Genomic DNA, 27,007 nt, shown 5'->3' with positions numbered 1-27,007 from the left:
GTCTTCTGACATCTGTGTCTCAGTCCTTTGGTCTATACAATTTGCCTCTTCCAGGAACTCACCTTTCTTGGCCTGCTAACTGGTGCCTGTTACTGGCGGGCAGTCAACAGACCATGCTGGAATGAACAAATGCCATGAAGGACCTCCAAGGTCCCTCTTGGCAAAGCACCCCTAAATTCTGCAACTCAAAGTTACGAAGAATGAAGGATACTCAACAGTTTGAGAATTGCCGTTGCATCACACCCACATCAAGACTCGATGGTCGACACTCTCTTGTTTATGCTGAAAGCACTGCTTAATTAATGTCCCACTAGCTTCCATGTAGCCTTCAAGGAACACCTCTGCTTACGGTCTGGTTCTGCTCAAACGAAACCATAACTGCAATTGTGTATGTGCTAACCCATAAAGCCTAGACAGGAAAGAAATTAGCCCCTGAAAAGAATTGAAGAGCTAAGGTGCCATCTATAGGTCGTAAAATAGAGCTCAAGTCCCAAGTAAGTTCCTGTGCACATCACTGAGAATGCATTCTGCTAACAGCTTCTGTCACTAGACATCTTCTTCCAGGGGCCAAATGCTTTTTGCATAGGATCAGGAGTTATCACATGGGAATCAGGTATTGGCTGCAATTAAGAAATTCCACACTTAAATGTGAAACTGTCCGTGAAAATTTTCCCACTTTCCCTCAAATCAGGAAGCTAGGTCTGAACTCCTGGAGTTCAGGTGTCCCTTATCTACAAAGAGATGAAGACACGGGGCCTCAGGCCACAAAGAGGCCATTTGGAAGGGCTCGACTGCCACCTCGTGGTGAAAGTGTGCATTACCGTCCAAAGCAAGGGCCCAGGTAACTTACGCACTGCTCTAAGCCACTTCTTTTATGACAAGAAAGCTTATGACATCTTTTGACATGCCCCAATAAGCTAAAAGAGAAGAAAGGCATTAAAGTGTTTGGCAATAGTCCTTGGTTGGGAATAGGTTATTTTAAACCTAAGGCCATCATACCTGAGCTGATTTGCTTTAAATGCGCCTAGTTTTGAAAAAGCACGTATTTTTCAAATTCTCTCCATTGACAGTGTTTCAAAGAAAACTATTTTGTAACCGCAAGAAAGGGCCTAACTCCAGGCGTGTTTTCTCTATTCTCTATTTCCCCAACTAATTTTTCTCTTCCATCCGTTACTTCCTAGCTGTGTAGCTTTCAGTAAGTTGCTTAAGCTCTCCACTCTCTGTTTAAACATCTAAAGAATGGTTTTTACATTTTTAAAAGCTTGAGGAGGGACCAACAAACAAGAAGATGAGACAGAGAGCACATGGGGTCCACACAGCCCTTCTACAATAGGAAGTACACAACATACACATCTCCATCCCAGAGTCTGCTTTCCAGAGAACGCAACCTAAGGGATCCCTCTGCAATCTGTTCCCAACACAACAGCTAGAGTTATCCTGTTCAAAGTAAGTCAGATTATTACTTCTTTCCGCAATTCAACAACTTCCATTTTATGAGAAACAAAAGACAAAGAGTCTTGCCATCCGCACCCCAGTCCCAGAACCTGTCATCCCTTACTCCTCTGTCCCTCGATTGCTCCAGGCTTCGCTGCACTGGCTTCCTTGCTTTTCCTCAAATGTGCCAGGCATGCTCCTGCCTCAGGGCCTTTGCATGTACTGTTTTGTCTTCTTGGAATGCTCTTTGCCCAGTTATCTGCCACTGCTTCCTGGGTCACCTACTCCAAATCTTGACTCAAATGTTACCTCATTGAAAACTTCCCTCAACCTCTGCTTACGTGTACCCGACTCCACCTCACCCCAGGAATCCACCCGCATCCCTTGCTCCTGTTTTAGCTTTCTCTCTAGCATGTATCAGCATCTGGCACACAGTGTATTTTCCTTATTTACATTGTTTCGTGTCTGTCTCCTCCACCAGAACCCAAACTCCATGAGGGCAAGGACGTTTTTCTGTTCTTTTCACTGCTGTATTCCCAGAACCTAAAATAGCTGGTACATGGCAGTTACTCAATATTTATTGAACAAGCAAGCGAGTAACATGATGGAAGACTATGGATATGGAACTAGAAGAACTGTGATCTTTAGGGAAGTCCCTTAAACAGCATCTGATTTTTTTTCATGTGAAAAATGAGAACAATACTTATGTCATTTTTTGTAAAAGTTACACACTATACCATGTGTGAAAGCGTCATATAATAAACTGCTAAATAAACATAATGCGTAATTTTTCCGGAAAATGAATTCTTCATCAGTGAGCTACTTAATTTTTCTAATCTAAAGCTACTAGACTGCCAAAGAGTAAGTGTATAACCGTCAGACACAGAAAACCTTGAAAACTGTTCTGGTATTTAAATAAAATATAAAAAGATTTATTCCAAAGTCATACCCAAAATGTACAAACAATGAAATGCATCTCTTTTCAAGACTTAAATAAAAAAAAAGCCCTCTTTACATTTAAATTTTATAACCATTTAAAGATCTTTTGCTCCCATATAAAAAGTCTGATAAAAGTTAATTCCATAAAGTGTCAAATGTACTCATTTATATAAAAAGCATTCTTTCTATAAATGCAAAATATTCAAATACAATAGTTGTATTACGCAACTGTCCTCAGTTTCTAGACTTCTTGCTAGGCTATAGAATCGCATTTCTACATACTTCTTATACGACTATAGACGCTGACACTTTTTTCGGATGTTCATACCTCTCTGATCAAGTGCAATGCTGCTTTTACGTTGCTTTTCAAGTGAAATCTTTTCCCAGTGGTGACTCACTATTCTACACAAAGAGCAGCCACACCACTCATTGCAAAATTCATAGGTTCTAATTCTTTTTACGCAATTTAACACGCGAATCAAAGCTATGATGCATTACTTTCTTTACAGAGATTTTAATAAATATCCCTAAACTCTAGAAGACTGTTCATAATCCTTAAAAGCAGGGGTCAGCCAACTTGTTCCGTAAAGATCCAAAAAACAAATATTTTAGGTTTCTCAGGTTACTTCTCTGTTACATACTCTCTCTCTCTTTTTTTTACAATGCTAAAATGTTTTTTAAAAAAATTCTCAGCTCTGCTAATCCTCTACTTGAAAAAATAGAAGTCATTCATCTCTAAATTAGATTTCTCAAGTGTTAATAAAATGTAAACTTCACATTTTGTGGTAAATGAAATCCATGGTTTCTGACCCCTGAATTGAAAGTTCATCATCCATGAGAAATGAATCCCAAAGAGTGGGTCTGCATTTCAGATATTCTTTTTAATCAATGGTACTTTCTCATGGCTTCTTTTTCATTTTGAAATGGATAATTCGCATGTGTCTTTATTTTTTATTTATTTATTTATTTTTGGTCTTCATTTTTGATAGGGAAAAACGCTCTTCATGTAGCTACTGTGAAGCCTGTGAACTCAAAGGGGAATACATCCATGCTAAAAGAGGTAGATGCACACACACAGGGGTATGCAGTCATAGGTCGGTGCATACTGGAAACGACCCTTTGATACATAAATTCAACATAAATGCTCTCCAGGGTTAAGAAGGAATTAGTGGAAACCAGCTAGAAGGTATCCAAAGACGTCCTAAGGGATGTTCTAATTTGTTTTTATCATATGTAGTTTACGTTTTGGGAAAAACATGATTTGCATATGCAATCTGTTAATATAAATTAATGTAGCAGCATGGTTTATACAAATTACTGGTGCATATAACCTGGAGTTCACTTAGCAGATACAGCAGAGAATTCTGTGGGAGTATGTCTGGACTCTGAGAGGGTAAAACAGACCTGTTTATAAACACTGATCTCTAACATGGAGTAGGCTACCTATAGCTTGGTACTGAGAATCACACCACTCTGTGTGTGTGTGTGTGTGTGTGTGTGTTGTATGTTTTCCTTTCCTACCACAAACAGTGTTATGAACAGATTTTGGCAAATAAAAAAGTTTCTGTGAATTTACTCAAATATAACACAAACAAGTTAGAAGCCTCTAGAATTATAATCCCATGTTATTCTACAAAAACATTTACAAATTCTAAAGCCAAGAAAGGTGAAAACTTTGGTAAACCTAAGAAGCTCAAATGTACTAGTCAGCCTAATACAGCCTTATTTTTGAACTATAAAGAGTAAAGTTTTCAGTGCAAAAACAGTATCTTGATAAATAGCTATGACACAAAAATCCCAGGAAACAGTTAAAGACTCTAAAACACTTAAGTACTATCCTGAAGGCATGTTTTGGTATAGAAAAGGTAATTTGGGGCTAGGAAATAACAAGGTGTTTTACTGACTTAACTGTGAGTCTGGGTGGTGGAATATTTAAACAAACAGATTTTGCAAACAGATTCAGCACATTTATAGCTCATCACGTTTTTTCTTAAATGGCCACTTTGGGTGTTGTAATACGTGGTCTGCAGCCTGAAGGACAAGGTACATGAATTCTTCTACATCGAAAGAATAGTTGGTAAATTTCGGATGTTCCCCCAGAGTTGGGTGGTGGCCCTACAAAACCAAACCAAAACATAAATCTGTAAGTCACTGAGGATACGGTTTTCTGAACAGGAATAAAATCATTTTACTTTGGCCAAGGCAACCGTCCCAATAAAACTTTACTTATAAAAACAGTGGGGGGCCAGATTTGGCCTACTGGTCTATAGTTTGCTGATCCCTCCTATATATAATTTAATACATCTTCCTAGGCCCAAAGTTCCCAAAGTTGTCTTCTCAACATACAGATACAGAGTGATTTATTTCCCTTTTCCCCCAACTTGCAAATATAAAATACAACTCAATGTTCCAGAGAAGAACAGTTTATCTTTGAAGTTTAATGATAGTTTTTCATATTAATTAGATACTTTAAACCAATGAAAAAGCAAAATGAGGTGAAAAGAAAAAAAAAAAAAACACAAAACAAGGTGAGTTTCATCACTGAACTTTACCTTATCCTGAGGAAAGACTTTGTTCTGCCTTCGCCAAGTGATGTAGTGGATGCCTCTCAGCCTGGCCAGGTCTAAGTAACAGCGCTCATCTTCACAGTTGTACCTAAGGATGCACCCACACATGAGACCTGTGTCCAGGCATTTTGCCAATCAACATTTCTCTGGGAAATAACACGCCTCCCAAATATATTCCTACAAAAGGTTGTGTAACTAGTATACAAGATCGATGGAGATTATTTTTTAAATATCGTCATAACTAAGCTACCTCAAGTTTAAAAAAACCAAACAGGATCAAGGTTTGGAAGGAACTGAAGTTTATCAATAGGGCCAACTGCCTGTGAACTTGATATTATCTCCTAATACCCAGTCTACACACATGGAAGCAGACTTAGGGGAGGTACCACATCCAAGGGCACACAGCTAGGGAAGCAAAAACTGAGCCCAGTCTGCTGAGCTCCAAGGCCCAAGGGTTATCAATTACACCTCTTTCCTTCCCTCCCTCCCTTCCTTCTTTACCTCCCTCCCTCTGGGGGAAATGAAGCACTGAGATAGAATCCATAATTATCTGGCTATTTCTCTAACGTATATGTATTTCAAATATTTTTGCAGAATGTGGGAAGTTCACAACTTTTTTTCTAAATAGTCTCCCATTTAAAACCTGAGTGAAATCTAGGTGCTTAGACACAAAGAGAGAAATGAGGTTAACAGTAACCACTGTTGGCGTGTCCAGAGTGAAAGATGAGGCATGGTGTCCAGGGCAGAATTACCAAGGGGGAGCGGGCCATGTCTCCATAACCACCCACCCCGGTTAGAGGAGTGCCCCGGAAAGACCATTTTCACCTTGAAGGCTCAGTTTCCCTGTGGATGGAATCAGTGAGCACAAGGCAGAGTGGCTGGCCTGTGCTCTTCATGAGACATACAGGCTCTTGAACTCTCTTGTTTTTATTGTGGTAGAAAACACATAAAATCTACCATCTTGTCCACTTTTAAGTGTACAGTTCAGTAGTGTTAAGAGTATTCGCGTTGTGCAACCAATCTCCAGAAAGTCCCCATCTTGCAAAACTGAAACTCTGTTCCATGCAACAAGAACTCTTCATTTTCCCCCCACACCCCCCGCGGACCCCTGGCAACCCCCATTCTATGCTCCATCTCTGTGAACCGGACTACTCTGCATACCTCACATAAGTGAAATCACACAGTGTATGTCCTTTCGTGAGTAGCTTATTCTACTTAACATAATATCCTCAGGGGTCATCCATGTTGTAGCCTGTGACAGGATCCCCCTCTTTTTTAAGGCTGACTAATGCAGAGGTATGCAGATAGACCCACATTTCACATTCTGTTTATCCGTTCATCCGCTGATGGACATTTGGATGGCTTCCACATTGGCTATTGGGAACAGTGCTGCCGTGAACAGAGGTATGCAACATACAGGTTGCCTTTTACCATAACAATGATACAGAGGGCAGAGAGATGATCACAGCCTGAGAGGCACACAGGAACGAGCTTCGAGGACGGAAGTCACAGACGCACATCTCCCACACCATCATGAGATGGAGGGAGAAAGCGGAATTTGCTTGCTAAGTGAATGGTGGCTGCAGACTTCACATTTTTAACTTGAGGTTTGTTTTCTTTCTAGAAGCCTATATGATGTGACTTTCCTGTAAGGAGTAAATATTAGGCCTTTTGAAGCTCTGAATGACAGTCTCGGCATGCATAAAAAGCATTATTCGTGGCCTCAATGTAAAGCTGTCTCAAAGCACTTACAGTTCAAATACAGCAGCCCAGTCTGGAAGGAAAAGTAAATGGGTAAGACCAGCTCCATGCATTCCAATAAATATGTCCGTGTTATGAGTGATCCTCAGCTGATCCAAAAACCCAAGTTCCCTGCGAGCATATAGAACAACAAAAGACAGATGGGGAGAAGACAGAAACTGTTAAGATGACTTAGCTCAGGACTCACGGTAACAATATTCATACAAGTGTCTTTCCCAATTTAAATCACATTCCACTGTGGCTTTTTGCCAATTTCAAGCCTACTCCAGGAATTAATAGCTTAATAATTTAATAATTTAACGTTGTTTTCTAAGTAAGCTCACTTTTTTTAAAAAGTGCAAATATTTGCAACTAAATGCATTTTTTTTAAGATTTCCTTTTTTTTCAAATTTCATTTTTTTTTAAGATTTCATTTTAAGACTTCGTTTTCTTTTCTTTTTTTTTTTTTTAAGATTTTATTTATTTATTTGACAGAGAGAGACACAGTGAGAGAGGGAACACAAGCAGGGGGAGTGGGAGAGGGAGAAGCAGGCTTCCCGCAGAGCGGGGAGCCCGATGCGGGGCTTGATCCCAGGACCTGAAATCATGACCTGAGCCGAAGGCAGACGCTTAACGACTGAGCCACCCAGGCGCCCCTAAGACTTTGTTTTCAATCTCTACACAATGTGGGGTTTGAACTCACGACCCCGAGATCAACAGTTGCAAGCTCTACCCAGCCAGGTGCCCCTAAATGTGTTTATTTTAGAAGAAAACTTTTAGCACTGTCTTAAATGAAAAACCGGTAACACAGGTCCAACAAAATTGTAAAAACAGATATAATCAAAGGAAAAAGATTCAAATCTAGGTAGATCCCACAGCAAGGCAAAGCTCTGAGCCCGAGGCCTGCTCTTTCTTTATGAAACAGGGAAATCAGCAGGCTACTAAAGAGATGTTATGATATACCAGCACCAAACTGAAAACTACTTCCTTAAGATAATAAAAGAATTTTTTTATAAAATAAATACTCCTTGTGTGACTGGAGTTTATTCAATGCCATCTGGGTACACCTAAAATTAGCTCAGATACCACCAAGGCATTGTCCTGACTGCAACAAACTAATCCACAATTTTATGCACATTAAGATCATCAAAGTGTGCTCTGAATTCAAGACCCTAAAAAACATGCAAACTCTGAACACAAAGTCAACGCCAAAAATGTCCACTGAAATGAGGCTGGCAAGAAACACTGGACTAAGTATAATCCTCTGAATACACATAATGGAATTAGATCGCCCAGTCCCGCTTACCCAAAGGAAAAAAAAAATGACCAAGATTATTTGGGATTTAAGAAGAGAATAAGAATTCCCAGCTTCTCCTCTTTATTTTTTAAGATTCTATTTATTTATTTGAGAGAGAGAGAGAATGAGTGAGCATTGGGGGGGGGGGGTGCAGAGGAAGAGGGACAAGCAGACTCCATGCTGAGCACAGAGCCCGACGCGGGGCTCGATCTCACCACCCTGAGATCATGACCTGAGCTGAAATCAAGAGTCGAACACCTAACCGACTGAGCCACCCAGGTGCCCCCCAGCTCCTCCTCTTTAAAGAGCTTCCTCTTGAAGTACAACAGAAACCCCACACACCACACAGGGAAAGGAAGACAGGGGGCACCCTGTGTGTGTCTCACAAGAGGTGCACATGCCTTGGTTTCTCCAGGAATGCCAACTGATGCCAGGGGAAGGATGAGGATGTGCCCAGATGGACAGAACCCTGGAGTCTGAGGGTAAGGAGGCAAAGCTCCACCTACTGTTTTGTAATGCTTCCCCCGGACTGGCAAGGTCTGAATTTATTGTTACTCTTCCTTCACCTGAAAAAACCTACGTATCCTACAAGCCAGTCAACGCCTGAGCGTCCGAGGTGCCTTCCCCAGTTCTGTCAGCCTGACCTCGGGCCCTCTTCTTCCTCCGTGTCTTCCTGTGGTGAAGGCACCACTGCATAGTGTAATTTGTAAGACAGGAATAGTTCTGCCAACCTCCTAAGACTGTAGGAAGAGTGAGAGGACATAAAGCATAAGAGTAAGTCACAACAGATGGTAGCTGTTCTTACGACTGCTATTTATTTGTATTCCGGGTCTGTGGTCCTCAAGACCAAAGCCATGCCATCCTCCATAACTGGACTCCTACTTCAAAGCCTGTGACCGGCTGGCAGGTACACGATAAAGATTGAATATATAAATGAATGGATGTATGAAGAATAAGGTGCGGAACTCCCCTGTTTACTGCTAAGTTGTTGTTTTTTGTTTGTTTATTTTTTAAGTAGGCTCCACACCCAGTGTGGGGCTCGAACGCACAACCCTGAGATCTGGAGTCACGTGGTCTGTGGACTGAGCCAGCCAGACGCCCTTCTTATTGTTAAGTTCTAACCTATCAATAACAGAGACCCATACGCTGGAATATGGATACTTTTCCTTTTTTAACGTAGGAACTGTTCATAGGGTTAAACTTGGAAAACAAGACAATGACTGTAGGTGGGCAAGGGAGGAGAGAAAAGTCTTCACCTTTCCTTCTGAGCTTTTTTCTACACTGCTTGGTTTTTTCAACCAGGACCAGGCACTGTTGTTTTTACATCCACAGGGCTTACCTAGACAGTAAATGTTAGGCATATTCTGTCTTTCTAAGCCTTTTGCTTGTGCTGGAGTTTTAAAAGAAATGCAAATACTTTGTAATATTTTTAGAAACCTCGTATTCCTCTATGACCCTCAAATTATTCCCATAGAACTAATTTTAGGCCAGGAGTTGAGACCCAGCAGCTAACAGGACAAATTAGGCCAGGAACATTTTAACATTTTTTTTTAAATTCAGAATTAGTTGCCAACTTTTTTTTTTTTAAGATTTATTTATTTATTTTTGAGAGAGAGAGAGAAAGAGACAGCGTGAGTGTGGGGGAGGGACAGAGGAAGAGGGGGGCGAGAGAATCCCAAGCAGACTCTCTGCGGAGTATGGAGCCTGATGTGAGACTCTATCTCAGGACCCTGAGATCAGGACGGGAGCTGAAACCAAGAGTCGGACACTTAACTGACTATGCCATCCAGGCGCCCCTATTTTTTTTTTTTTTTTTGCCAACTTCTAAAAATTCAGAAATTTCAAATGAAAACGTGGACTCGAAAAAAGAACTCTGGATTCACCACTTCGCTTGAACAATGAGATGGTGTCGAAACATCAGACCACACACAGCCGAAGAGCAACTGCCCCTGTCCGCCCAGGGTCCTCACCTGCTCACTTCACTCACGGAGGTGTCTGCCTGTCCCTTCCTGGTCTATCAGTGTCAATGGCTACCATTCGAAAAACCCTTTTGATTTTCCATTAACTCATCCAAGCAAAAGATGACAGTGTCTGTCCAAGAGCGGGATATTACTTACTTATATTTGTAATCGACAATCTGAACCTCAAGTGTAGATACCGTTTTCAGTGCGTTTACCAGCTAGGGGGAAAAAAAAAACATTTAGAATGTCTTTTCCTTCCTTCTCTTCTGTTTTATTTTCCTTTGAGTCCTAAAATTTCTTATTTTCATACATAATATTTTTCAGGTATTACCTATCATCCAGATCTACTGTTTTAACCTTTAACTGAGTTCAAATGCAGATTCCACCCCTCGGTCACATGACCTCCCTAAAATCCCACCACCTGGGCTGTCATAAAGGCTGAAAGCAGCAAATTCATGGGAGTGAAGTGCTCGGCACAGAGCCCACTACCTGTTAACTGCTATTATTACTACTTGCTAGTTAATCCCTCAATTTTTCAACATAGGTTTGCTGGGCACCTACCTTGTTCCGGGCTTTATGTTAAGAGTTTTCTCCCTATGCCTTATCTCATTTCAGACAAACTACTTGTGCTTTTGGCCTTATCCTCTGAAAACATTAAATTTTTGGCAGAAAAAAATGTTCTCAATATTTCTACACAGAAAAACAACTATTCTTCTAGCAAACAGAAAGTAACAAAGCACAATTAACCTAGTATCAGAAATACAGCCATGGTTCTCTGTGTCCCTCACAATTAGCCGTCTTAACACAACACTGTGGGTCACTGCTATTCAGAAATTTTTGCCCTTGTATCCTGTGGCCTGTGGCGTGCACTATACAACAAAAATGGTAACAAAAGTATCACTTCAACTGTGCTGGCAATGCTCAGTGCTTTAGGTACTCGTCACTTAATCCTCATACAAGTCTCATACCAAGTAAATATTATTACGCCTATTTTTTTTAAAGATTTTAAATAATCTCTACACCCAATATGGGGCTTGAACCCACAACCCCAAGATCAAGAGTAACATGCTCCTCTGACTGAGCCAGCCTCAGGCACCCCCATATGCCTTTTTTTTTTATTCTTATGTTAATCCCCATACATTACCTCATTAGTTTTAGATGAAGTGTTCCATGATTCATTGTTTGTACACAACACCCAGTGCTCCATGCAGAATGTGCCCTCCTCAATACCCACCACCAGGCCAACCCATCCTCCCACCCCCCCTCCCCTCTAGAACCCTCAGTTCGTTTTTCAGAGTCCATCGTCTCTCATGGTTCGTCTACCCCTCCGATTCCCCCCCCATATGCCTTTTTTTAACAGTTTATTTGTTTATTTGAGAGAGGGAGAAAGCCACACGTGTGAGCAAACGGAGGAATAGAGGGGGGAGGGTGGGGGAGAGAATCTCAAGCGGACTCTGAGCTGAGAGCGGGGAGCCTTACTCAGGGCTCGATCTCATGACCCTGAAATCATGACCTGAGCTGAAACTAAGTCACTTAACCGACTGAATCACCCAGGCACCTCCCCCCCACCCCATATGCCTATTTTAAAATGATACAATGGAGGCTTAGAGATGTTTAAGGAACTTTCCCAGGATCTTGCAGTTAGCAAAGGGCAGAGCCAAAATTAAATCTAGGTCCTCTGACCCCAGAATCTGTGTTTTTAGGCAGTGCCCTGGTAAAAGCAACAGGCAAGGACTTACATCCACTTCCTTCCCCTGTTACACACATACACAGTTATAGAATGGAAGTTTCTCTCTCTAGATAGCCCCTGAACTCCCCTGAATATACTGCTTATGTCAGGGAGTTGAAAGAGTGAGGATAGGTTAGAATTCCGTTTTCCAGGAGCGAATTAATCCCTGTGCATGAGCCCTGGTCTTGTAATGAGATGGGTCCACATAAAAAGAATCTCGTTTCAGAGGGTCCTCAAGCAAACAGGCTTTTTTTTTTTTTTTTTTTTACAATTTCTAGTCACACCACGGAGGTGGCCACAGCCCTCTGACATGATTATCCAGTCCTGAGGTTGGGCAGCATTGCAGGAACTGTCATTTAATGAGAGCATCTGGGTTTTTTTTTTCCTTAAAAATTGTATTTATTCATTTGAGAGAGAGAGCACACAAGCAGGGGCAGGGGCAGACGGAGAGGGAGAAGCAGACTCCCCGCTGAGCAAGGACCCCCGACTCGGGACCCGATCCCAGGACCCTGAGATCAAGACCTGAGCCGAAAGCAGCCGCTTAACCAACTGAGCCACGCAGGCAGCCCTTTTCCTTGAGACTCCGGAGGGCCAAAGGTCTTTTGCTTTTTCTCTGTCCCCTACCAAGGGCTGAAGGAAGGGATCCATTTTATTGTTCAGAGGCACCACCTCCCTCCCCTACATCAGACTGAGAAGGAACCAGTCAGCTCTTAACTCCTCCTGGTTGTTTTTCTTTCCCACCCCAGTTTATTTTTTGTCTCTCCTCTAGCCCCTACCTCTGAAGCCATTTTATGAACTGTCAAGTGCCACCTGAGCCTCCAGTAAAAACAAAAACAGGCATCTATCTATCTATCTACCTATTCATGAATCAAGGTAGAGTCAAAGGTGCTTTCTTCTCTGCTTGGTAGCTGCCTTTTCAAGTGATGCCGATCACCGGGAGAAAAGCAGCCGGTGGGTGCTCTTTGGCTTAGAGTTCAGATCCGAACTGCCAAATCTCACCCGTGGGCAACATCGTTTGCACGATCAGTGGGACCAGATGCGAACACGTCGCTCGCTATACCGCGGCACCCACTGGCACTACCCCTTTGCGCTGGACCGCTTGCCAGGGTTTGAGGCTGCTCCTTGGCCAGCCTTTCCAGTGGACTGGCAGCCAAGGTGGGTCAGCCTCCTCACATTTATTTGTGTTGGAGCAGTAGAGTTCTCTGGTTAAGAAGAAGGCTCAGACCCTGACGACCACGGCTTACCCCCCATTATTCTGCTCCCTGGCTGGGTGACCTTAGGCATGTTTTGTAACCTCTAAGCCTCTGTGTTCTTGTCAGGCTTCCCATCCATCTACCCCAGCCCTGCATCACTTGATACATTTTTATTCCCAGGTCTTTAACACACACACACACACACACTGCTCATTTCTTCCACCCACGGCTTCCAATCACTAGTCTCATTACACCATATGTTCATGTCCTCCATAATCCATATGGATCTCAAGACACTAATTACATAATTTTGATCCGCCAGTTAGGCATCCAAATTAATCTATGTAAAACATTTTACCCATCCAAACCTGCCTCCAGTCCCCTCCTACTGAGCTTCTTCCATCTCAATTCCACTGGCCTGCTCAAGCTAAAAGCCCGGGAGTTCACCTCTGATTCTCAGTGCCTTTCCTGGGCTGACCTCATGTGTACCTGCATATACCGACAGGAAGTCTCCTAGACTCACTCTCCGAGACTGATCTTGAATCCATTTCCTTTATCATCTCTGCTGTCATCACCTTCATCCAAACTCTTACCGGGGCCACAGTGATGGCTCTGCATGAATCCCTCTGCTCCTACTCTTGCAGCAAGAGTGGTTTACAAATAAATAAATAAGCCAGTTCATGTCTCTGCCTGTGTATTCATTTTCAACGAGCTGCTACGACCAATTACCACAGAGTCCACACCTCACAAGAACACAACTGACCCTCCCACTGTTCTGCAGGACAGTAGTCCAACAGTGAGACAGACAGCTGTCCACAGGGCTGTGCTCCTTCTGGGGGCTCGAGGGGAGAATCCGTGCCCAGCTTCTAGAAGCCATCGCATTCCTTGGCTCGGGGCCCTTCCTCCATCTTCAAACCCAGGAACGTGGCATCTCTCTGGCCCTGCTTCTATCCTCATGTCTCCTTCCTGGATTCTGTCTTCCTCTTCCACTTTCCAGGAGGTGCTCAACAGAAATCTGGTCAGTGAGAAGAATCCAGCTAAGCAAAGAGCATTCCAGGCAGAGGTAAAAGCTCTCTGGTGGAGACAGCTTAAGGCCCTTTGGTGATTCCATCGGGCCCTCCTGGATCATCCAGGTTGATCTCTCCATTTTCAGGCCAGCTGATGAGCAACCTTAATTTCACCTGCAAGCTTAGCATCCCTTTGCCACATAACCTAACCTAGTCATGGGTTCCAGGGATTAGGACGTGGACATCTTTTGGTGGTGGCCCATGATTCTGCCTACCACACCGTGCTGCAAACTTCACAGAGGCTTCCCTCCCACTGGAATAAAACCTGCCCATCTCCTCACCCAGGCCCATGAGGCTGATAAGATAGGGGACCTCCTCATACCCTGCCTGACTTCTCTGACCTCTTGTGGGGTCATCCTCACCTCTCCCACTGTGCCAGTTACGCTGGTGACCCCTCCATTCCTGGAGCACCTAAAGCTCTGAACACCACAGGCCATTTGCTTCTGCCTGGGAGGCTCTCTCCCTGGCTGGTTTCTTACTGATAAGGTCTCTGCCAACAGCACCTCTTTAAACACCTCACCTGACTGCTTCCCCCTTCCTCCTGCATCTCCTGCCCCAACACATCACCTTGTTTTACTTCCTTTGTAGCACTGCCCACTACCTGAAATCATCTTACTTAGGGACTTGTTTACTTATTTCTTGTCTGTCCCACCTTGAGAGCATAAGCTCCATGAGGACAGGGACCTTACCTGTCTTGTCCTCTCCTGTAGCTCCAGGGCCTAGAATATGGCCCAGGACACAGCAGGTGCCCAACACATTTCTGTGCAATCAATCATACTACTGTGAGAACATCTTCCAGCCATGCTGTTGTAGGCAGGTGCCTTACAGGGTGGTCTTATTTAAGTACAATGTACGAGTTGATGCTATCGAAATGAATCAGAGAAACTCAGAGGTGAATAGTTTCTAAGACACACAGTCATGAAAAGAACGGAGACTCTTCCAACTTAGGTGGTGGATGCTACCGTATCACAATGCTCCATCAACCACCTCTCAAGAGATACTCTTGCATTTCTGCTGCTCGTTTGTCCAGAGGCAGAATGTTTGGCAATCTATGGCAGTAAAGGCAGGAATCAGGATTTCTGCCTCTGTTTCCCCTCTGAGTTGGGGCAGATGCACGTTTCCCGTGAGGCAAAGCTGGTTTGGGCAATGGGTGGTTTGCTGACTTCCACGAGAAGTCCAATAAATGAACCAGGCATAGCCACCAAACTTTTCTAAAAGCTAATAATTTCAAATCAAAGCATTTAATGCAATGTGAAAAAAATTAAGCGCATCAGTCACAGGAAGTTAAATTCAATACAATGATATTAAAAATGCCTACCAAACACTAACCTCATTTTGGTTTAGTATTTTCCGGTACTCTGTACTCCGTGCAAGGATGGTGACTCGGATTTTTCCGTCCTGTAATCAAAAGGAAAAGGCAAAATCATGCTCTATATGCCTGCACATATGAGTGAATGCTAGAACCTAAAATGCGATTTTCACAAAGAGATGAAACTCAATCAGGATACATTTAGGGGACGATTATGGTTTTAGCCTGATTCCTTCAGAGTTCTCGCAGGAAACAAAAATGCATCCACTTTAGCCACAGAAGACAAAACCTGTTTATTACACTTCTGTTTGGTTAGCTCCATGGAATTTTTGGCAGGGGTTTGTGGATTAGGTGGGGATTTGGGGGGAGAACCAGGTTGACATGGGGAAAGACAGGGAAAAGGAAAAGGAGGAAAAAAGCACATACTTCCACTGTCCCTTAGCTTATCTGTCACAGGTTGGTGACATCTGATTTTGGATCACTTCAGGTGAGAAAGTATTAACTGAGAAAACACTGTCTTCTGATTCTTTTTCTGCAAAGGTGGCATTGATTTTTATTTCGGGTGAAAAGTCAGGCCCACGTCAGAACTCACAAGGTAATCCTTACCTTGGGTCCCTCCTGTGTGATGTTCAGTCTGTGTAGCACATGCTGGGAAAATGCCCTGAATAATCCCGTGTTTTGGCAGCCAGATATCTAACATGAAAACAATAGTTCATATTACAGTGAATAATTGTGTATTACTCTTGAAGATGTTCTCAAGTTACATATAAATGTTATCTTAAAACCTATCAAGAATAGGGCGCCTAGGTGGCTCAGTTGGTTAAGCGACTGCCTTCGGCTCAGGTCATGATCCTGGAGTCCGGGGATCGAGTCCCACATCGGGCTCCCTGCTCGGCGAGGAGCCTGCTTCTCCCTCTGACCCTCCCCCCTCTCATGTACTCTCTCTCATTCTCGCTCTCTCAAATGAATAAATAAATCTTAAAAAAAAAAAAAAAACCTATCAAGAATAGGGATGCCTGGATAGCTCAGTTGGTTAAGCGGCCAACTCTTGATTTCAGGTCAGGTCATGATCTCACAGTCCGGGGATCAAGCACTGAGTCCAGCTCCACGTTCAATGGGAGTCTGCTTGAGAATTCTCTTTCCCTCTCCCTTTGCTCCTCCCCTCTCCCTGCACAGGTGTGCCTCTCTCTCTCTAAAATGAATAAATAAATCTTAAAAAAAAAAACCTATGAAGAATAAATGTATAAATATGAATATGAATAACAGATATGCTTACCAAAGGTGTATTATAGAACAGCCCGTATCGCATCCGGGGGAGTAAGGAAAAAACAGCTTCTTTAAAACATACCTAAGAATGAAGGTATTATACAAGGTAAGAGAAAACAATTTGTACCACATCAAAATAGTACTTACCAGAAAATAAATTTTAATTAATCTTTTTGCACTGAAATATTTTGAATAGCAAACTATTTCACTCAAGGGAAATTCATAATTTTGGAGAATCTAAAGGAAAAATTTTCTTAACACTACATGGTTAATAATTAAGAATGATTCAAAGTTATAAAAAAAGAAACTACAAAGTCAGAAATCAATGGCAATAGCTAATAGAAACTCATATTAAATATTTATTTGATGAGTGAGTCATCTGCAATGACTGTTATTTACAGACATTTCAGGAAAGTTTCCAGTACCCTTTTGGAATCATAAGTTTTCAAATGTATAACATCATAATCAGTAAAGGCTTTCCAGGTGTCAGAGAACAGGTCACCATATCCATAGGAGCTCTGAAAGTGGAAACAAAAGAGGTTAGGGCAACAAAAGTCTACAACGTGGCTTTTCAAAAGTGCAACAAAATATTTGAATCAGCTTGTCAATGTTAAGAACTAATGATTCTAAACAAGCTCATAAAATTCATGGAAGAAAAATGGATTTTCATCTTAGGCTTGAGCAAGGACCTAGTATGATATAATGTCATCAGAAATAATCACCCACAATTGTAATCTTAGTCTGTTAAAAACATTGTTTTTCTACCCTATCCCTTTTTAGATTCATATCTCTGAATGATAGCTGGTGTGGGTTTTTTTCCCTGTGAATCTTCTATCTAAATCACACACATACAGGGGCGCCTGGGTGGCTCAGTTGGCTGAGCGCCTGCCTTCAGTTCAGGTCATGATCCCAGAGGCCTGCATCGGGCTCCGGGCTCAGCCCCTCCCCCGCTTATGCTCCGTCTCTCAAATGAATAAATAAAATCTTGAAAAAAAATCACACACATAAAACATACACAGATGCCATCATTTGTACACACTTGGATATTCTCAGCGAGCAAAAATTATCAGGGTAAATGGAATACACTTTTGAAAAGAAATTTTGAAAAGAAAATGCCTTGAAAGTCCTAACACTACAATATGATGAACATTATCCTATGAAATGATCTCCCCATTGACTAAAGAGTAACATGTGATAACGTCCCATTAACATTAATAATAATTATTATTATTATAGCATCTTGCATATTTCCTATATCGCTAGCATTTGAAATGAACACCCCACAAACTTAATGAGCTAGGTGATATCATTATCCCCATTTTACAGATGAGGAAACCGAGATACAAATTTAAGTAATTTGCATAAACAGTAGTGCTGGTGTGTTTGCAGGGCTGAGATTAAATCCAGTCTGTTTGCTTCCAGACTCCAAGATCTTAATCTACGTATCTACGTACGGCAGTTTGCCTCACAGTGGGAAGTAGTTCTTTCTAGTACATTTACTGAATGCATTTCACTTTTGAAAAGTAGAAATTAATTACGTGCTCCATCAGCTAAAGGAAGGAGATCAATTTATTTAAAAATGGAATAACTTAGATTGAAAAATTCAGCCAAAAGAAATAAGAGCTATGTATTGTAGGATGACATTCAAGGTCTACAGCAGGTTTTACATTATGTTCATGTCTTTTTATCGTTATAGCATTCTTTTTTCAGATTTTGAAATTTTTATGTTGCACATATTAATTTCAAAGTTAGTGAGAACTGTCAGATGTAGTGATAAGAAAAAAAATTTCCCCTTCGATGTTTCTCCTGTGCCATTCTAATAAAGGCCCTTCTCAACACCATCAAAAATGAAATGTCCCTATTCTGGCTCAATAATAAATAAAGGGCAATTAAAAGAAGTGATTCTAGACAGTTTCTTGAGATAAAATACTTCAAATAAAATAAGATACCCTTGAAAGGAAAATTTAATAATAAAATACAGCAATCCTGACTGATCCCTTTCCAGGGAAATCATGTATTATTCAGCAACAACCACCTCCAGAAGCTTTTTTTTTTTTTAAAGATTTTATTTATTTATTTGACAGAGAGATATGGAGAGCAGGAACACAAACAGGGGGAGTGGGAGAGGGAAAGCAGGCTTCCCACTGAGGAGAGCCCGATGTGGGGCTCAATCCCAGGACCTTGGGATCATGACCTGAGCCGAAGGCAGATGCTTAACAACTGAGCCACCCAGGCGCCCCCCTCCAGAAGCTTCTTATCCATGTCCCTCAACTTCAAATTATCTGCCACAGGGGAAGGAGGAACTTCTTTCTAGTCTCATGTTGAAGAATATTTGGATATTCTTAAAGATGACATAAAACTTCCTCCTGGGTATGTCTCTAACTTAAACATGCTCCTGACCCATGACTTAGAAATTCTACTTCTAGAAATGTGTCCTACAGAAATGCTGGGACAAGAGTATAAAGACATGTCTATGGAAAGGATATTCACTGCATTTCCATAAATAGCACAAAATAGAAACGAACAAAATGTGATTGGGGCCAAGAGATTATACATGCACTGAGGCATGCATTGAATATGTGAACATCCATAACATTCACCAAATTGAATACCATGTAACCACTAAAAAAAAAAAACCCTAAATGTACCCACTTAGAAAGATGTCCCTGATATAATATTAAGTTAGCAAATATGAGAGAACATATTTTCTGTAAGGATATAATAGAAACACACCCTAACACAAATTTAAAATATCCTTATACAAATCCTTATATAAATTTTGGATAAGGATATATTTATCTTCGCTAAAATAAAGTCTTGCCAGGGATTCATACATGTGAACTGTAGTTAGTCACCTTTGAGGGAAATGGAGTTGGAAATGAGGAAGAAGGAGAGGAGACTTTGCCTTTTTATCTTTTTTTTTTTTTTTCACAACCCATGACTTATGTATTTTATAATTGGAAGTTTGTACCTCTGATCCCCTTCATCCATTTTGCCCACCTTCCAATTCCCTCCCCTCCAGGGACAGGAGACTTTTGTTTAAAAAAAAAAAAAAAAGATTTTATTTATTTATTTGAGAGAGAGAGAAAGCATGAGCAGGGGGGCAAGGGACAGAGGCAGAGGGAGAAGCAGGCTTCCCGCCGAGCAGGGAGCCCGACGCGGGACTGGATCCCAGGACCCTGGGATCATGACCTGAGCCGAAGGCAGACGCTTCACCAACTGAGTCACCCAGGCGCCCCGACGGGCGACTTTTCTTAACTCTTCATACTTCTGTGTTGTCTGAACTCATTATAAACAGGTGTTACTTGCAAAATTAAAAATAATCATAATGAAGCTACACTACTACTAGCACAAGAAAATGTGGAAAGCCTGCAGTAAGTCCCCTCTCGTTCATTCTTCTTCATAGGAGCAGCCCTGCTGTGGCCAGAACCGCATCTGCAGAGGGTCCTCCGTGCACCTCTGGAGGCTGGTGGCCTTGCCCATCTCACCTAGGAAGCCATGTGCCAGAGAAACGGCCAAACTGCTGAGATTGAAGAGGGTGACAGGGAGAGAGTTATGTCACTAAGATGTGAACATCAGCCACAGCCACCGGCGGCTCTTCTCCCAGCTGCTCAGCCCCAGCTTGGAGGCTCCATCGCTCGCCACCTCCCCGGGGGCTGCAGTGTGGCTTCCTCCAAGGCCTTGCCAGCGAAAAAGAAAACTGCACGGCCACACAACACCTTAATGCTGTCCTCATCCAACCTACAGTGTCCGGTGGACCTCGATTCTGGAGCAACAGGCAGAATCACTTGTCCCAAGAACCTGACTGAGCAACCAGTGAAGACCTCTCTGACCCGGGGCGCCTGGGTGGCTCAGTCGGTGAAGCCTCTGCCTTCAGGGTCCTGGACTCGAGTCCCGCATCAGGCTCCCTCCTCAGGGAGGAGCCTGCTTCTCCCTCTGCGTGCCACTCCCCCTGCTTGTGCTCTCTCTCTCTCTCTGACAAATAAATAAATAAAATCTTAAAAAAAAAAAAAAAAGACCTCTGTGACCAAGTATGCAGGTTGAAAGTGCATGCACAGAGAGTCAAAGGAGGGAGGTCATAGGGTGGCCAACCCACTCGGCTAAATCCATCCTGTCCATGCCTGCCTATTGTGGCCAGAATGCCCTCACATCATGTGTCCAGTTAACGGAGTAACCTGGGACTTCATGGTGGCCGTGAACCCTATCTATGCCCTCCCCGCAGGTGCAGAGAAGTGGAGGGTTGTAAAGTTGGCTCAGTTTAACTTAGTCCACTTAAGGAAGACATGGAAAAACATGCAACAAGATATAAGGAAGCTTCTGGGACTTCTGGGAAAGTGTCTAGAAAACTTTCCATCAACTTAATAGGATCTGCAGAGAACTAGAGGGAGGAGACAGAGCACTGTGGTTTCAGGGCACAGGACTGGGGTCCAACTGCCTGACCTGGAGCCCTAACTCCACCCCTCACTGGCTGCCTTCTCTTACAACACCCGCCTGAGGCTCAGAACCTCAGCTTCCTCATCTGTAAAACAAGCTAATAAAAACCCTACTTCACAGAGGGTTGTAAGCATTAAATGAGATAACACAGGGTGTAATTTTTTTTTTTTTTTTTTAAAGTACAACTACCCTGAGTTAATCATTCAGGGCTTCTGAGAGCTAGAACCACTTGCACAGAGAGAAGAGGAGAAAGGGACTGTTGTGCCCTTTGCTCACAGAAACATGTTCGAGAACGGAAACTGTGCTGGTCGCCAAACCGGCACCCGAGAGGGTAATGGAAATCCTTGCAAAGAAGAAAGTCAGAAGAGAGCGTTAACACGTCAAGAATTATAAACCAGTTCTCACTGGCCTTCAGGTCTATGGAGCAGTGTGATAAAAACCTTTCTATGCAGCTTTACTGTGAGCCTCGTATCAGTGAAAAAAAGGCATTCATGAAACCATTTCCCCTTCTGCACGAGAACGTGACCTTCGGCGAACTGGCTGGCTCTGCTCTCCAGAAATGAAGACGGCACGCATCAACTGTGTTTTTAGGTAACACTGCGTGTGATTTAAAAAAGAGGCTTGACCGGTACGTTGCATCTGGACTGGGAAAAGCTACAGCGACTCTTGGAAACTGGCCGTCTCTTATGGGGATCCTGGAATCTGCCAGAGCAGCTGGTGCAGGAGATACTGGCCCCTGTGGGACGTGAGGTGTCGCAAACTGCCCCAGGTGGATCCCAGCCCCTCGCCCCTGAGCGGTGCTGTTCAGGCTTCTAGAAGGACTCCCCCTGGAGGAAATGTCTGACGCTGCCCTGCCAGCAAGCTGTGGTCCCCCTGCAGGAACGTTCATGCCAAGAGGGGGTGCTATGAGCATCCTGTGAGCTGGAATGCCTAGGTGAACTGTAGATGATCTCTTAGTGGCTGTCCCAACTTCCCAGTTCAGGCAGCCTGCTGTGTATAGCATAAACCCCTCTTCTCCTTATCGTCGTCATTGTCCTAGTCAACATGCAGAGTGCACGTGCTATGTGCCAGGCACTGTGACTGACCTCACACTCTACGGCTCATCCTCAAAATACACTGAGCTAGATACTAGAATCATCCTATTTCACAGGTGAGTGGACAGGGGCAACTTCGGGGGATACCTTGGCAGGTGGAGCAGGATATGGGAAGAAGCAGGGAAACGGCAGGCAAAGAAAGAAAAGGGAAAAATGACTGCTGAAAAGAACTAAGCAAAGAGCAGGTATAATTCAACACATGTCTTTTTTTTTTTTTTTTTTAAGATTTTTATTTATCCATTTGAGAGAGAGACAGTGAGAAAGGGAACAGAAGCAGGGAGAGTGGGAGAGGGAGAAGCAGGCCTCCTGCCGAGCAGGGAGCCCGATGCAGACCCTGGGATCATGACCTGAGCCGAAGGCAGACGTTTAACGACTGAGCCACCCAGGTGCCCCTCAACACATGTCTTTATGTTTATGCCTAAGATTCGCCCTCGGTAGTGAGCTGACATGCACGGCACAAATTGTCACCGAGCGAGTAGCAAAGGGAAGCTACAATCAAGCAAAGGCCGATGGCAATTACAGGAGGCCACATGGCAAAAGAGAGGCAAGCTCGTCCCACGTGGGTCAGGTCGGGGGGTCAGAGAGGTTAAACAAATGACAGTGTTCACACGTGTGTCTCAGAGCAACACCAAGCACACGTTTCTGGAGCTCCACCTGCCCGAAGGGGGAAAGAAATCTTCCACTGCTTCATTCAAAAATTTAAAGAACAGAGGTATATGTGCACGCAAACATTTCTGCCCATACGTATGCGGACATGTGCGTGCAGAGACACATTCACACCCATCTATCTGCACAGGTGTGCACATGTGTGTATATTTCATTGTGTGTGTCTTAGAAGATTGCATTTCCCCACATCAGAGCCACACATTCACAGAGACAGGCAAAGACAAAGACGAAGCAGAGGACATTCTTACTTACTGTGTCCCACATCACGATGTATACATCTGTGCTGAATGAATTATTAACGTGCTGAGTAATATAAAGATTGATAAAGTCACAGAAGTGGTGATACATGTTAACACCTGGTATTGGAAAAAAGAAATCTATGTTAATTAACCCCAGAGAGCAAAGGATTCAGCAATTTTTATTCTACCCCACCTATTTATAGTGTGATAGACTTTTAGCTGAAAATAATTGGGAGGAAAAAAAAAAAAATAAGAGTTTTCTCCAAACACAAAAGGATCTGTACTCAGGTAGTCCTCAATTAATAGACGACTGGGTTCAAAAATTCACTTTAAAATTGCCTATTTAGAAATCAGGAATGCATTATCCCATATACACTAAATAACAAATGATCAGTAAATTCCAAGAAAAAAATATTAGAAGTCTATTTAGCTCAAAATGGGGTAGAACTATAAGGCCATGAAGACTAAGTTTATTTTTTATGATCACTTACTTTTAAAAATCAATTAAGCAATACCTATTTATCACAGAAGTATCAACAATGATGGCACTATTAATATTTTGGTATTTTTTATTTCTGTCTTTTTTTTTCCCTTTTCATCGTGATTTATAGCATTGCTTCTTGGGAAAATATTAACCAACTATCATTTAAAAGGGCTCAGTGTCTCATGTTCTCATTGAAAGAGGATGAACTTTGGAATCAGAAAAACCAGGCTGAATACAGCTCAGCCATTCATGAGCAACATTCTCAGATGAGCTGGTAACGTTCCTAAACTTTAGCTTCTCTACGAGAAACAGGAAATCCTTATACTTAGGTGGCAGCTTTGTTAGGAGACACCCAAAGATCTTGTACCTCAAAGCACCCAGCCCCACACATGGCACACAGTGAAATTGTAATGAAGACTACCTGGGTCCTGCTGGGTCAAATAGGGGAAGGGGGGTGTGGGTGCAGCTATTTCTAAGGTGGTAAGTCCATCATTCCAAAGAAACCGAACATGCGCTCTTTCAACATAGGTACCCAGGACCCAGTATCCAACCTGTCAATATGCAAATCTAAATGGCATGAAATTCCAAGAAGTGACATGTGACACATGCACTTTAAAAGGACAGAAAATGTTGACTGAACAAAAAAGTGACTATTTCAAAAGCAGAAATCACAACACATCATGACTTCACTCCCACAGTGAATAATAACATTGTATGCCCGAAAATAAGAGTAAAAAAATCTTCAGTTTATGTCAGCCAGGTCATTATGCTGTATACCCTCAAGTTATACAGGGCTGCAGGTCAATTACATCTCAATGGAACAGAAAGAAAAAAGAGAAAATCGTTTTTAGAGAGGAATATTTGGAGACAACTCCTTTCATCCTTCAGAACCATTTGGCAAAGAGCATATTTTCAAATTAATGAGAAAAACACAGTTCTGTGACAACATATCCTTCTTTCCAGGTGAGCACAGAGCACACATGAACTCCCTCGTGGGTTATCCAGCAAGTTCATAACATGGACTGGGGAAGGCAGCCCAGACCCGTGCTCGGTGGTGCAAGGAGGGAGAAAACGCAGGTTCCATGCTCTAGAAATGTGCCCCCAAGTGAGTCGTGTTCTATAAAATGTTCATTCTCTCTCGGTGAAGAGTCGATGTGGAAAGGGAAATGGGATGAGGGCGAAAGAAGAAAAAAGGAGAGTTTCGAATATAGGAAAGAAAGCGCCCGGGTCTACACTGGCCTATTATTCTCACTTTACACACTTTACTGCCTGCATACCAGCATCCATTTAAGAGCTCACAGACATCTACCTGAATAGATGCTTGGCCCCTTCTCAGTCTGCGTATTTGAAAAATAGGCATGCAGCATTCTTGTACCTCAAAGTACCTACTCGCTCATATTTCAAAAACCTCCACTTGTCTGGTTTCTGGACCTCATGCGTTGTTACATAAGAATTGCAGCTTCAGGAAGCAGAGCACATTAAAAATATAATCAATACATGACAGTGAATCTGAACTATTCATGACAGAGGGCTCTGTATATTCCCCCCCCCGCCCCCGCCCGGGAGGCCCGGCGGGGGGATGCACGTGGACGTGGCCAAGTAAGCTTCAGCTCTCAAGAGGAGACATGGAACCTGCACGGCAACTGGCTCACCAAGTTTAAGCTGTGCTTGCGAGTTGAGAGTCACAAGCTCTAAGTGTAAATGGGAAAATAATTCTAAATTTAACTTTTCTTTCATCCTCCCCACCCCCGCCAAGAATATAGGGCCCTGCTGACTTCCAGAGGAATTTTAAGTTCACTTCAGTCACAGAACCGATGTCAGGATATTTGCCAGAAGAACTCAGTGGGCATTCCTTTTCCACCCACAGTACACACACGGTTTTTACTTTTAAATTTTTTCTAGCGAAGCACAACACAAAAATCAAGTGATTTTAGAGAAACCGGGTGGGGTCAATTTAGTTACAGAAGGTGCCCATATATAGCTTTTTCTCTCATCTTTTGATTCTGAGTGAGTCATTTGATACAAATGTGCAGGTCCCCTCTAAAATACCAAAGGTTTCATATCATGGGAAGTTCAAACTAGCTCACACCTTCAGAGAAGAAAGCAAAACTCAAACCCACCACTTCACGTCACACAGCCTGCCCGAAAGTCCCAGGAAATCACGACATACACATATCAAAAATGGATCAAAGCCTCATTCACCAGTAACTAAGTATCGGACAAATTTAACTTCCCACCTGCATCCAGTTTCATGAAGTAGGTTGGTTTTTCAATAACAACGTCACATTTAGCATCTTCTAGAGGTCTGAAGTTGAGCTGAGCATAGCTTTGCAGCTCAGCAAACCTGCAATAATGAATTGGAAGATAGTTTCAAAGGTCCTCCTGAACTTTTGACAGCAACACTGTAACTTAGGATCTGCTTAATACAGGGATTTTCTTTCTGGAATATGATTTTATGAAGACGTGTGGAACTTCTCAAACATACTAACATTTCTATAACTTGATACCAAATTTTAATGCTGAGACAAGGAACAAAAATGACTTCAAATGTCAGCCTCATGTACAAGATAACTGGGAATTTCCTAGACAAAGAAGAAATTTACACATAGAATTGGCTAAATAATCTACCCAGTAAAGTGGGAAGATTCAAGAAGGCTTCCTGGGGTCTTGTGATAGACTTCTTGGATGCTGAGACAGATGACATTCCAAAAATTATTGAGTGGGCGCCTGGGTGGCTCAGTTGGTTAAGCGACTGCCTTCGGCTCAGGTCATGATCCTAGAGTCCCGGGATCGAGTCCCGCCATCGGGCTCCCTGCTCGGCGGGGAGTCTGCTTCTCCCTCTGACCCTCCCCCCTCTCATGTACTCGCTCTCTCTCATTCTCTCTGTCTCAAATAAATAAATAAAATCTTAAAAAAAAAAAAAAATTTACAAAATGTAAAAAAAAAAAAAAAGAGGTAGAGATTAATTCCCTCCCCTTAAGGGTGGACTGGACTTAGTGATTTACTTCTAATGAACAGAATATGGCAGAAACGATGGTGTGTGACGTCTGAGGTTAGGGTATACGAAGACTGAAGCCTCCATCCTAGGGTACATGCTTGGTCTCTTGCGTGCATGCTTGTGCGCTCTCTCTCATGCTCTCTCTCTTCTCTCTCTCTCTCTCTCTCAGGGAAGCCATGCTGTAAGGAGCACTAATGGAGAAGCCCATGTGGCAAAAAGATGATACCTCTAGCCAACAGCCAGAGACAAACTGAGTGAGCCTAGAAGCAGAATCTCCAGGCCGGGTTGAGTCTAGAGATGGCTACAGCCCTTGTCAATAGCTGCTCCTGAGCCAGAAACACTCAGCTACGCTCCTCCAAATCCTGACCATCAGAAACTTCGTGAGCGGGCGCCTGGGTGGCTCAGTTGGTTAAGCGACTGCCTTCGGCTCAGGTCATGATCCTGGAGTCCCGGGATCGAGTCCCGTATCGGGCTCCCTGCTCGGCGGGGGGTCTGCTTCTCCCTCTGCCCTCTTCCCTCTCGTGCTCTCTGTCTCTCATTCTCTCTCTCTCAAATAAATAAATAAAAATCTTAAAAAAAAAAAAAAAAGA

General features: G+C 42.9%; 1 protein-coding gene across 5 annotated transcripts in view; it reads right to left on the bottom strand.

Annotated features, from left to right (window-relative positions):
• Positions 1-2,492: 2,492 nt before the first annotated feature.
• Positions 2,493-27,007, bottom strand: part of EOGT (EGF domain specific O-linked N-acetylglucosamine transferase) — a 36,754-nt gene continuing 12,239 nt past the window's right edge. For all 5 annotated transcript variants that reach the window (XM_064593842.1, XM_054504640.2, XM_064593840.1 and 2 more), the window contains 10 exons: positions 25,657-25,763; positions 22,949-23,052; positions 16,928-17,020; positions 16,513-16,584; positions 15,843-15,929; positions 15,257-15,325; positions 10,095-10,156; positions 6,693-6,812; positions 4,926-5,028; positions 2,493-4,488 (listed from right to left, as the gene is read on the bottom strand). In XM_064593842.1, coding sequence (XP_064449912.1) covers positions 4,342-4,488; positions 4,926-5,028; positions 6,693-6,812; positions 10,095-10,156; positions 15,257-15,325; positions 15,843-15,929; positions 16,513-16,584; positions 16,928-17,020; positions 22,949-23,052; positions 25,657-25,763 — 964 coding nt within the window. In that variant the 3' untranslated portion in view covers positions 2,493-4,341. The remainder of the gene's footprint in view (positions 4,489-4,925; positions 5,029-6,692; positions 6,813-10,094; positions 10,157-15,256; positions 15,326-15,842; positions 15,930-16,512; positions 16,585-16,927; positions 17,021-22,948; positions 23,053-25,656; positions 25,764-27,007) is intronic.

Source organism: Mirounga angustirostris, unplaced genomic scaffold (assembly GCF_029215605.1).
Source record: "Mirounga angustirostris isolate CCGP_5_RB_7025 unplaced genomic scaffold, mMirAng1.0.hap1 SCAF_1, whole genome shotgun sequence".
NCBI lineage: Eukaryota > Metazoa > Chordata > Mammalia > Carnivora > Phocidae > Mirounga > Mirounga angustirostris.
This window is presented reverse-complemented; position numbering and strand designations above follow the sequence as displayed.